Source organism: Dryobates pubescens, chromosome 8, assembly GCF_014839835.1.
Source record: "Dryobates pubescens isolate bDryPub1 chromosome 8, bDryPub1.pri, whole genome shotgun sequence".
Classification (NCBI taxonomy): Eukaryota; Metazoa; Chordata; class Aves; order Piciformes; family Picidae; genus Dryobates; species Dryobates pubescens.
In genome coordinates, this window is record NC_071619.1 from 85857 (window position 1) to 98352 (window position 12496).

The 12496-nt window shown below is 39.6% G+C and overlaps 1 protein-coding gene across 1 annotated transcript in view; it reads left to right on the top strand.

Moving 5' to 3' along the window:
• Nucleotides 1-12496, top strand: part of CFAP46 (cilia and flagella associated protein 46) — a 58491-nt gene that overhangs the window by 8803 nt on the left and 37192 nt on the right. Inside the window, 12 exon segments of the mRNA XM_054163540.1 lie at nucleotides 190-284; nucleotides 1048-1155; nucleotides 2099-2198; nucleotides 3192-3290; nucleotides 4891-5081; nucleotides 6370-6598; nucleotides 7314-7437; nucleotides 7873-7996; nucleotides 8757-8887; nucleotides 9948-10093; nucleotides 11022-11146; nucleotides 11762-11974. Coding sequence (XP_054019515.1) covers nucleotides 190-284; nucleotides 1048-1155; nucleotides 2099-2198; nucleotides 3192-3290; nucleotides 4891-5081; nucleotides 6370-6598; nucleotides 7314-7437; nucleotides 7873-7996; nucleotides 8757-8887; nucleotides 9948-10093; nucleotides 11022-11146; nucleotides 11762-11974 — 1685 coding nt within the window.

A 12496-nucleotide genomic window follows, 5' to 3' on the forward strand; every position in this document is an offset into this window, starting at 1 on the left:
CAATGTATCTCTACTAGGTAATCTTTATGGTATCTATGCTGACCAACACGGGTTATTGTAGTAGCTGCATTGGCCTCAAAGTTTGTGAAAAATCCTACAGTCAACTTACCTGCTTTATTGTAGCCCTCTAAATTGTCTGTCCTTTGCTCACTTACTTCATCAATCAATAATTAAATGTTTATTTTATAGGTGTATCACAAACTAATGGATATTTCCCAGGTAGAGAAGGAAATACAACATTCCATCTGTTTTTCAGTTATTTATAAAATGCAGACATTAAAATCGTAAGTATTAAAATGTCCTCTTGAGCCTCTACTTGGTTGCTTGATATTACAGAGGCAGGGTCAGGCTCTGGTATGCTGCATGTCAGCAGGAAAATCACCTGCAAAGTCTGGTTTCTCAAAAGGAAAACTATAATGGCAGACCTGCCTAGAGACCAGCCTCAGCTGCAAAGTGAGACAGTTCTTAGGGAACGTAGTACAGATATTACTGGGTGAAAGAAGTTAAAAGATTGAAAGATGGTTTTGTATCCAACGGATTGCAGTTTGGTATGCAAGCCATGTGTGAGAGTAAAGAAGAAGTGGGGAATCACAAGGATAGGAAGCTTATTATTTTCTTATCTTTTTAAAGGCATAAAATAGTTTTGAAAATCAGACTTCATAAAAAAAGTTAATTTAGTATTTTTCCAATGTCTCAACACTTCCCCATTTTAAAAGTGTAAGTTATTATAGTGGATTAGCATGTGTTGCCATTATAGGAAAGGAGGTCTACACACCATTATTCTTTGCTTCTGGAGTGAAACTTACTGTCTGAAATATTAATTATGTGGAATGTTCTACTCTTAGTATCTGCCTGTCTCTGAGTAACTTGGCATACTGAAGTAGGTCTTGTTGACTTGATTTGTAATTTGTTTTTAATCTTTGCCTTTTAAAAATCCAGGTGTCCTGCTGATACATCGGACTTGGAGACACCCATTCTAAAGTTAGGAGAGTTCTTTCACAGTTTCAATATTTATTGTGATGAATTCTGATCAATTTCTGATTGCAGGCAGTGGGACACAAATGAGTTTCCAAGTGATGCCAGTGAAAATCTGAATTCTTTGTATGTACTTTTGAAACAATACGAGGTACCTCCAGCATCTGTTCTCAGACTGAAGTGAGTTTTACTTGTCATGGGTCTATGAAAGTTGATGCTGCTTCCACTGAAATCTCTGAATATTCCCACTGACCTTGAAGAGAGTGAACTTGTACTTAGTTGTGATAGTTTGTGTTGGAGTAACACTTAGGTCCCATTAGTGAATTTTTCATGAAGAAACCACGAGTGAATATCTTCCATAGCCCTTTCTTGGTTATGAGATTTTTTAAAGGTATTGGAATTAACAAGTCCTTTTCAGACTTTAGTTAATTTTTAGTTTTTTTCTTGGAGCCCTTCTCAATTCTTCAGCGTAATCTTGAAATGCAGATTAAACTGAGCTCTATTCCAGCAGTTACATCACAGCTGATACACATGTGTGACCGTGTTAGGCTGTGCCTTTAAGAAAGGGACAGTTGCTGGAACACTGGAATAAGTACTGCGTTTTCACTTGGCAAGGTCAGTCCTCTGTGATGATAGCCAAGTGTCTCAGACTTGTCCTGACCCAGGCAGACCCTAGGCTCCTTCTGTCATTCGTAGGGATCTAAACAACAGTCTCGAACTGTGTGTGTTCTGTTCTTGGTTCCTAAATAACCAACCAATGCATTTGCTTGTTGTGTATGCCAGCTGACTGCACTGGATTTACACACTACGCACAATCTTTGTTATTTCACCCTCTTTGTGCTGCCTACCTTTAATTCTGTACTCTTCAGTTCTTAGGAAAGGTTGGTGCATGACTGCGGTAGAACTATAGCAGTTATCCTCCATGGACAGAGGAACTCCTGTATTTTCTCATGTGACCCAAGTGTTTCTGTAGGCATTAACAGCATAATGTGTTTTTTTTAACGTTCAAAAGAACGTCAAGGTTTTCAGATACATTGCACAAAGTTACTTTCCTGTGGTGTTTTCTTAATTCCATAAAAGACCAAAGCAGAGTTTCTGAAGTGGTGTTTTTCTGTTTTTAAAGGATTCCTTTGATTCTGGAGCTAGCTCGTTTTTGTGTGAAAGTAAATTGCTTGAAGCTTGCATGTGATTGTATTCTGGATTTGAAGAGCGCTGAGATTACTGTAAGTATTGATTTGTATTAATTATGGTTGGGTTTATTTTTTCAAAAGCATTTCCCCTTCCCCTATTGTGATTATACTTCAGAAATAGTACTGATGGTGCTGGGATCTTCTGTCCGTGTCTGTATTGCTTGTGTAACCGTTAATATAAACAATTACTTGAATAAGTGATCAGGGACAGGCTGTCCCAATGTGCCGGGAGACGACAGCTGCACTGCATGGGCAAGGAGCTTCTAAAGGAATTAAGGGGGGAAAAAAGAGGGTGCATCACCTTTGGAAAAAAGGAGAGATATCCCAGGAAGAGTTTAAGGATGTTTCTAGGTCATGCAGGAAAAAGAGAGGCGAAAGCCCATTTAGAACTTACTCTGGCCACTGCTGTAAAGGAGAAGAAAAAGAGCTTCTATAAATACATTAATGGCAAAAGAAGAGGCAAGGACTCTTTATTGGATGCAGAGGGGAATACAGTAACAAAAGATGAGGGAAAGGCAGAGGTATTTAATACCTTCTTTGTCTCAATCTTCAATAGTGGGATAGGTTGTCTTTAGGACAAGTGGCCTTCTGAACTGGCAGATGGAGCCAGGGACCATATAGTCCCCCTGTAATCCAGGAGGAAGCAGTGAAGGACCTGCTGACACACTTGGATCCTCTTCCTTCACTTTAAAGATGAATCCTTTAATAAAACTGATGAACAAGAATCCACTAGAACTGAAATTAAATTACAGTATGGGAAAACCCAAGTGTGTACTGGTTTCCTTACTGTTTGTCTGGCAACAAACAACTTGAAAAATCCTGCTGAAGTTATTTTGCAGCTTCAGCTCAGTAAAAAGTGACTTCTGTTCAAATGAGAAATGTCACCCCCTTTCTGTTGTTTCCATAACTAGTATCGTGGGGTTTTCAGGGAGAAGGTACTGTGCTGTATTGCTGAAGTTGCATGGGTTTAATCTTAACATTATTTTAATTATTAATATTAGAATTTTGTATATTGATACCTCATAGGACCAAGGGAAACTTATTGAAATACAGTGCCTGGAAAGTGAATATGAAATTAAAAAAATGGACAGCAGAATTATGACTTACACCAAAGGAGTTGTTGAGGTAAGTTGTTTAGCTTTGAGAGAAAAGTTTCAATTTGTTAAACATGGACAATTGCATTGGACTTACGTGTCATTATGTTATGCTGATCAGGAACTCCTGTAAACCTCTGTATATTCCTTCTACTTGGGCTGCCAATATGAAAACACCAAAAGTAAAGAGGACTTGGATATTCCTCCCTTAGGACTCCTGTTTGGCTGCAAAGGTTCACAATGTGCTGCTTTCTAGAGTAAAGATGGTAGCATTGAGGCATGTGAGGGCAATGCTCTCTTGTTCTCCTGTTTGACCTAGATGGGAAGCGTTTTCATAGAGTATCTCAAGCTGAAAGGGACCCACAAGGATCACTGAATCCAGCTCAGGTGTTATTGCAGGGTGATCTCATACAAATCCAGGGAAACACAGATTATTCCTGTGAGATTGTCACGCTGGGCAGGATTTTCTGATTTCTGTAGTCGGTTGATTTGGTTATCATTCAGATCATCAAAAGCAGAGGCCTGAGTTGTTAATACTATCAGTAGGGTCAGTAGATGCTTACAAGGAGCATCCCCGAGCACCAGAACAAGAGGACACAGTCTCAAGCTGCACCAGGGGAGGTTTAGACTGGATGTTAGGAAGAAGTTCTTCATAGAGAGAGTGATTGCCCATTGGAATGTGCTGCCCAGGGAGGTGGTGGAGTCACCGTCATTGGAGGTGTTTAGGAGGAGACTTGATGGGGTGCTTGATGCCATGATTAGATGGTGTTGATTAGATGGTGTTGGGTGATAGGTTGGATGCGATGATCTTGAAGGTCTCTTCCAACCTGGTCTGGTCTATTCTATTCTATATTAATATTAATTAATTAATAGACTATATTAATTAATATTAATTAATATAGTATATTAATTAATATTAATTCAGCACAACTAGCACAGGCACCTAATACTCCTATGCTTGTAGGAATATGCATTGTGGAAGTGAATAGCACCAGTGCATCTGACTGTTGTTAATCTTCAATTCCATTAACATTCAGAAAAAAATCATTATTTACTCTTAATACAAAATTAGTAATAGATAATAATGGAAAAAAAGAGGATATGGAGACATTTAGGTATTTATAAGTATTCCAGCCACAGTGTGTGCAGGTGGAAAGGTTTTTGTCCAAATTTTTTTCTTTTCTTTGTTTTATTGCATAACTAAATGATTAGTGCATGCCCATTATGCAGGTAAGGATTTGCTTTTAGATTAAATAGGAACCAAATTAAATTGACAAATCCCAATCATAATACTGTTTTTTTTTTTCTTCTATACTTCATTTGTAGCTTATTGTACAAAAAAAACCAACCAAAAACTCCCCTCTCTCACAGCGGGCAGACTTCTGCCTGAAATATGTAGTGGCTGCATGGGGTACCTAAAAGAAACATTCCTTACTTATCAATGCCTGTTTGTTTAAAACCAGCTTTTATTAAGAAACAATGTTAAAAAATAAATTATTTAAAAATTAGAATATTTGCTAAGTCTGCTGCCAAGGGACAGCCTTCTGTTGGAAGCACACCTAAGGTTAAAAACTGGAGGAACACGTTAGAAGTTTTAGCACTGTGTGCTAATTAGTTTTTCGTTTGTGTAGGCTCGGCTGGAAGTGATAAAAACCCTTGGGTTAGCCTTAAAACGTGCAGTTCACTTGGGAGATGCTGGTGTGATTCAGGTGGTTTGTGCAGCCCAGTGGAATCTGTGCCTGCCGCTGCTACAGCACAATTTGCGTCAGCGTGTGCGGGCACCCTTGGCAGCGGTGGCTGATGTGCTCGAAGCCATTGACAGGTAACATTCACTGCTTCCTTGGAGAGGGCTGGTGACCGAGCATCAGCCTCGTGTGAGAGTCAAGCTTTGTCACCTCCTGCCTTTGAGAGTTTGCCACTAGCTTTTAGTAAATTCGTGTCTGTGTATGGCGTGCATTTCCTTGTTAACTATTTCAATGCAGGCTCCTTTCAGGCAGAAGCTCACACTGTTTAATAGCCTGTTTCTTAGGAACTGAAAAATACTATGGCTAACCAAAGTGAGGTGAGGTGTTCAAAGGAGGGATTGGATGTGGCACTTGGAGCCATGGTTTGGTTGTGGTGGGGTGTTGGGTGTTGGGTAATAGGTTGGACTTGATGATCTCTGAGGTCTTTTCCAACCTGGATGATTCTGTGATTCTGTGTAAATTCCAAAGCTGCAGTATGAGTAAATGTGTTGTAGTATGATTTAGATTCTAGTACTCCCTTCAGTTTTGTTGGTGAAAACATACAATTAGAAAATTACTTCTAAGCCCATTATGGCTTGGTTATTACGTATGGAATAAGACATTTCTTGCAGGGTACTGTTACTGCATCTTCAGGGAGGCTTTCGAACTGGAAAGTCCAATGTGTTAAGAAAATGTGGAGTGTTTTTTAGAGGTATTCTTCTGTTTGCTGTTCTGCTGCACAGAAGCACCTGCGTAGCTTTGACTTTTCATTAGAGTGGAACAAGTAAACCTGAGTATGTTCTACTTAGTTAAATGTGGACTTGCAGGTAGGCCAACTGCTAAGAGCAGAGATGGTAACTTGGGTGGCAGAGCTGGCTGTAATGGACAGGTCCGTCCTTTGAGCAGACCAGGGAGTGTTTTCTGGTCAAAGTGTTACAGAGGCAGGTGAGGAATATATTTTAAGTGTTTATTAAAGTGTTAGGTTTTTATCTGCATAAAGGGGAAAGGAAAGCCTGAAGAAGCAGTCATGCACATGTACAAAAACTCTCTTGTGTTGCTGTACTGTTATTCAAGCAGTTGAGAGCACGCTATCAGCATGTGCAGCTGATGTGTAAGCTAAAGGTCAGTCATGGCACTTTTTCTCTGAGCTAGTCTGCAAGCTGTGCTGCTTCCTCGTGGCTGTATTTTCTTGTGGAGAGTTAATGAAAGTAAGTGCAGTTAAATTTTTGAAGCCATTTCATTCAAAGGGCATAATAGTGAAAATGAGAGACAAGTCAGTTATGGAGTCACTCTTGAGTACTGGGTAGTTTTTAGGTCTAAGAATTTTAGTTTGCTTGATTGGAACATTTTACGCTAAATTCAAAAATCTCAATTCACATTCCTTAGCACACTGGTTTTGTTGCGGTGCCAAGTTCATATGGAAATAGCTCGTATTGAAGAAGATGGGGACAGAATAGAGGCTGCTGTGGAGCACTTGCAAAAGGCTATGCATCTAGACAAGAAGGGGCCTCACCAGGAGTATCTGAGACTGACCTTTAACCGCCTGCATTTGTGCACTGTGCTGCATAAGTCACCTGAGCGTCCAGAGGATCGGGCAGCAGTGCTGATTGAACAGGTAATCACTGAGAATAAGATCAGTAGCTGAAGCAGATTTGCTTACTAAATTCTGTCAGAGGAAAGCCAGTGGTTTAGTAGAACTGTCTAATAGCAAAGCCATCACCAGCTTGCTTTCCGCAAATTGGCATTGGTTGGTTGCCTTGAAAAACTCTGTGAATTCTTTGTGGTGATCAAGGATGTTTTCCCAGTTATGTGCAAACCTTATTTCTTGGGGGAGAGGGCAAGTGATTCAGTTGCAAAAACATCAGCAAAAAAGAAACCTTAATCATCAACAGTTAAGATTTCTTTGCATGGAACAGTGTTTTAGTTAATCAGCAGTGGCCAAAGAGCTGGAGAAGTAGGCCAGTGTGAGCTTCAAGAAGGTCAGGGTCCCACACATGGGTCAGGTCAATCCCTGATATCAATAAAGCCTGGAATATGAAGGGGATTAGAGCAGCCCTGTGGAGGATGACCTGGAGGTTCTGGTGGGTACAAAGCTGGACATGAGTGAGCACCATGTGCTCCCAGCCCAGAATCAACTGTGACCTGGGCTGAACCCAGGAGTGCCGGCAGCAGGTGGAGGGAGGGAATCCCTCCCATCTGCTCCACTCTGCTGAGAGACCACCTGCAGTGCTGGGTCGGATCTGCATTCTGATGCATTTAGAAAATGAGATATATAAATGGGAATGCATTTAAAATGAACCTTAGACCAACTGGTTCTTTTTTTTAAGCAGGCTAAAATGGGGGGAGAGCAGAAGGATAGCGTGCAAAAAAGGAGGGCCCTTCTGGTGAATGCTGGTCGTGCATTAGCTCCTGATTCATTTCATATAGTCCTTGACAGTGAGAATGAAGCTAAAGGTAAGGGTACCTATGTGGATTTAAAAGTAAGTTCACTCAACTTTAACTGCTTTGCACTCTTACAGGTTGGAGATAATGTCTTGTGGCATCATGTAGAGAGTATTGCAATACAAATGTGGAATTCCATGACAGAGCTCCTGTTGACTTCGTTAGGGATCTAAGATTTATGTTGTGATACTGGGAGAGGAAATGTTACTGTTTTTCCCTTTGACTTCATCTGAATCTTACTGTTGTGCTGTAGTGTACTGTATGCTGGCCTGGTGGGAGGTTATTCAGTTTGATTGGGTTGGTTTGGGAAAGCTTTAAGTACTGACAAAAGAGCTGGATTTCAAGTATCTCAGAAAGTATTGGTGAATTTCATGGCATACCTTTCATGTGGATTTTCATGTCTCTAATGCTTTCAAATTAACTTAAATTCTTTTTTTCTTTGCTAAGTTTCCTCAGGTAAAAGTGGGAATCAGATAAGCTACCTCTGTGCAAAAGCACAGCATCATATTAAAAGTATAAAGAAAGCTGATGAACATTTGAAATACTTCGGAGGTGAAAATGAGGGAGAGAGGTAATTACTATAGACAAGAAGTTTCCCTTTCTTCTTGTGTGTAAGTCTCTAATGGGGAAGTTTCCTAATGCAGCTGTTAAGTTACTTGATGACACCTTGTAAGAAGCTTCAGCTAGACCTGGCACAGCAATTAAGCATGAGTTTAACTTTGAAAAGTTCCATTGGTTCATGTGCTGTGCTTAATGGGTAGTATCCTGTTTCTAATCCTTTCTCTCACCCCCCCCCCCCCCCCCCCCCCCCCTTACCTCACCTATTCTGTTGATAAGAGCTGAACACACAGTATAACGAATGGATAAAGATTGGAAGAGTGAGTAACTCAATGCATAGCTGAAACTTTGCCTGAGTGTCATTTTAGGCTCTTGTGTCGCATTGCCTCCTACAAATGTTTGTGACAAAGAGTGAAAATCACAGGCCTTGTTTTGACTGTTTGCATATCATTTTATCATTCTTCGTGTAAAAGAAAGTGTTTCCTTTTTTTTTGCTGCACTGAAATTTAAGCTGTTTTCCAAAAAATTCTAAGTCCAAACTTGTTTTCAGGACTTACTCTGAAATTCTCCACACCAGTTGAGAAATACTTATTTAGTTTATTATGTAAGAAGGTTTGTCTTACCCATTCTGCAATGTCAGTATACTACTGTCCAAAACAAGACTTGTTGCTATGCTGAATGGATTTCTTTCTTTATTAGTAAAGAATGAAGTACTAGTGTAGTCCTTGCTACTGATGAAGTCTCACACTTTCTGTATGCTTTTCCTTTGGCAGAGTTACACTTTGGGCAGATCTAGCAAAAGCTGCACGTAAAGGGGAAGTGTGGGATGTCTGCCGTGCAGCCTGCAGGTTTTGCCTCTTGTATGAGGAGGCTTTGCTTAGGAAGGTAACAAAGCCTAAAAAAAGTAAGAGAATTAATTATTTTGGATGTTGTAAAAGGAACTTTTTCTTAAGTGATTACAGTTACTCGAAGGGGCTAGCCAATATTCTTATTGTTTTCTTCCCTCCTGTTCCCAAGTTCTCTGAGAGTCTGCTCTGTCACTGCAGAATGGATACAGAAATCAGTCAGAAAGTTTTCTTCTTGAAACCATGCTCTGCCTTCAGGAATGTTTCTCTAGTTCTAAACAAAAGTACTTACATGAAATATATCTAGGGGTTTTTGTGTAATATTTCATAACACTCACCTTAAATATGTGAAGTTGTAGTACACACCTCTTTTTCTCTAGCTAGTGTTAATTAAATCTAGATACTGGAATATGTAAGTATGGTTTAAAGTATTAGACAAAAACTGATAAAGTTAGATCAAAGAGTATTGAACTGGGTAGCTTGAACACAGCCTCTGGTTCAGGTGACTGCTTGGATGAAGAGTCTGAAAACTATGAAGATAGGCCAGGAAAAAATGTAGCTTTGTGCCTCCTACTTTTTATGCATTTTCTCGAGCACCCACTATTGGCCAACAGTGTAGAGGGAACCCACTGTGACAAGTTTCATGCTCTTACTTTTGTGTTGATATTAAAGTAATATTGGTCCTGTCTCTTCATTACTAAACCAAACAAAAATAATGCTATTTTTCTCTTTATTGATGAATATGCTGCCAGAAAGTCAGCCCCATCCACGATTTAAACATACTAAGATTCTAGCCACTATGTAATGTTCAGCACTCCACTTTCATTGAAGCAATAAAGTTGAACTAGAGGCCACTTGTTATATTAGTATTAATGTAATTTCTGGGCTGGAGCAAGTTACTTGCTGTAAGTATTGGTGTTTATGCACAAAAGTAGCAATATCACAGGCAACCAGTACCTCAGCAGTGCTTGAGAAGAGGTTTTGATTCCAATATATTGCAGTGATGACCCCCAAAAATTGAGTGAAATAATTTGAAAATGGAAGTGACTTTTTTTCTTCTGATGTGCATGGTAATAATGATGGATTTGTTTGTTTGTTTGTGTGTTTATTTATTTTTAGCACAGAACAAGATACTTATTACAACTACGATGGATGATGATCAAGGTATCAGCTTACCAGGAGAATCAGTACTGCCTGATAAATCATTCTCTTTTGAAAGAGACTTACTCAGAATATTAGCAGAAATTAGATTCATTAATGCAGAGGTAAATAAATTACACAGCTGCCACTCATATCTTCTTCATTTAGCTTCATTTTATATGTAATGCTATACATAAACCATAAAGCACTGGAACTTACAGTTATTGTTTATCTCCATGGGAACTAAAGGAAGTAGTAGTTTCCTGAGGCACCTTTATCAAAATCCTATGTGAAAGTAACTGTACCAACAGTAACTGTAGCAATAGTGTCACAGCACTTTTTTGCAAGGGTTTTATTGTTTTTGACATGTGCCATTTATGGTGGGTTAACGCCCATTCTGAAAATAAACAAAACAGGGTAGAGGGCTTGCAGGTGCTTTGCCCTCCCTGCAGGGCATTTTCCCCCCTGGGAAACTGAGTCTGTTCCGCTGCCCTCTCCATGCCCAGAGCGGGAGACCATGTGGCTCATTGGTAGCACGTAAGACTTCAAAGGGAAGGTTGTGAGTTCCAGCCTGCAGTGGGCAGGAGTGGTCTCTCTGGGCAGCAATGTCCTCCCTTTATATACGCTAGCTGGGCAGGGAGTGAGGAGTGGAAGAGACTCAAGTTTCCCAGGGGGGAAAACGCCCTGCAGGGAAGGCAAAGCACTTGCAAGCCCTGCACCCTGTTTTGTTTCTCTTCAGAATGGGCATTAACCCACCACACCATTATATTTCTGGATCCTTAAAGCTCTAGAACGATTGAAGAAAAACAGAATCAGTACATACATTTAAAAAGTAGCTTTTTATTTTCTCAATTAGCTGTCAGCAATTGGGAGATTATGAAGTATTTTACCTTGTGTTTCATGGAGTTTTACCTGCCTGTAGAACATCTGAAGAAGCATTTTGTGCTCTTTAATTTTTAAAGAGGCTAATACTATGTCTGATACTAATACTATGTCACAGCCTTTTCACAGTGATAACCTGGGTAGAAAATACATTTGTCTGTATCTTTCCAGGCAACTATTAATTTATTAAGATTGCAGGGAGTTGAACTGAATGATCGTGCTGTACCTCCAGAATGTGCAAGTCCAGGATGTGTTTCGTATCTTCCTGAAAATGATCCAGAATGGAAAACCTACAGGTGAGAAAGTTATATCTTCTTAGTACAATTCATTGTCACCAGGTGCTTCGTGTTTGTAGGTAGTCGTGGTAATGGGAAAAGGAAAATAATCTAATCAACAGCTTGAAATAATTTTCTTTTAGTTTGCTTTCATTATGGAGTGTACATTTTAGTTTTCATTTAACATTTATTTCTCTTAAAGTATAAGCTACTATCCCAATCTTAAAAACTGTTAAATCTGTGTTATATTGACATTTTGACCATGAAATTCTATGTTTAAAAATATCTTTCCCCAAATCAAAAGGTCTCTGTCTTGCTTTATTGCTCCTATAACTACAACGATGTCTGAGTACCTGAATGCCTGCAAGGACTCATTTCAGTTTGCAAAACCAGTCTGTTCCATCCACTCAGCTGAAATAAATAATGGAGAGTAGAGCACAGCAAGTAGCATTCTTCTCTCTGGTGTCACATGATTCTTGCATGTGAAAGTGTGGAGGGTGGAGAATTCTGCAGCTGAAGACTTAATAAATGTTGTTGTTATTGATACAGATGTATTACTGCTTATTTAGCCTTAGGATGTAATTCCTTTTATCATTGACATTTGGGACTAGCAGCATCTTTATGCTAATTTTGCAGTTCATGGATAGACTACTTATCTCGGTATGCTATGGGAAACTTCCAACGTGCAGCTGAAATAGGAGAAGAACTGAATGAAGCCTGGGTTGTTCACAGTGCTGTGGTGTATATCTTAAACTACAACAGACATCTTATCTCTTCAGGAAGACAGAGGCAAATTATTAGGTATCTGCGGACTCTTCTTGGAGCCATCCAGGCTGTTGGACATGATGGGTAAGTTTAGATGTCTGGTTGTAAATATGTTCCTTTGTCTGAAAAAGAGAACATATTTTTACAAACATTGTATATCACTTTGTGCTGTGGAAGACTTATTGCTGCCTTTCACTACTAGTAGAAGGACTTTGGTGTATACAGAGAGTGTTCAGAAGGGAGATTTAATTTTCTGGTGTAAGTATGACTTTTTAAATCCTTTCTATTTGTTCTTTCACTAAGAGACGTACTAACTTTAGACTAAGAAATATTCATTTCTCTTCTTTGTGGAATAGCAAGATACACACATGAAACAGAATTTTGTTGAGCTGGTCAGAAAGAATCAGGAGTATTTTTCTTAACCTGAATTTGCAGGACAGTTCTAAATAGAATAGAATAGAATAGACCAGGTTGGAAGAGACCTTCAAGATCATCAAGGCCCACCCATCAACCAATCCAACCCACCTAAACAACTAACCCACGGCACCAAGCACCCCATCAAGTCTCCTCCTGAAAACCTCCAGGGACGGTGACTCCACCACCTCC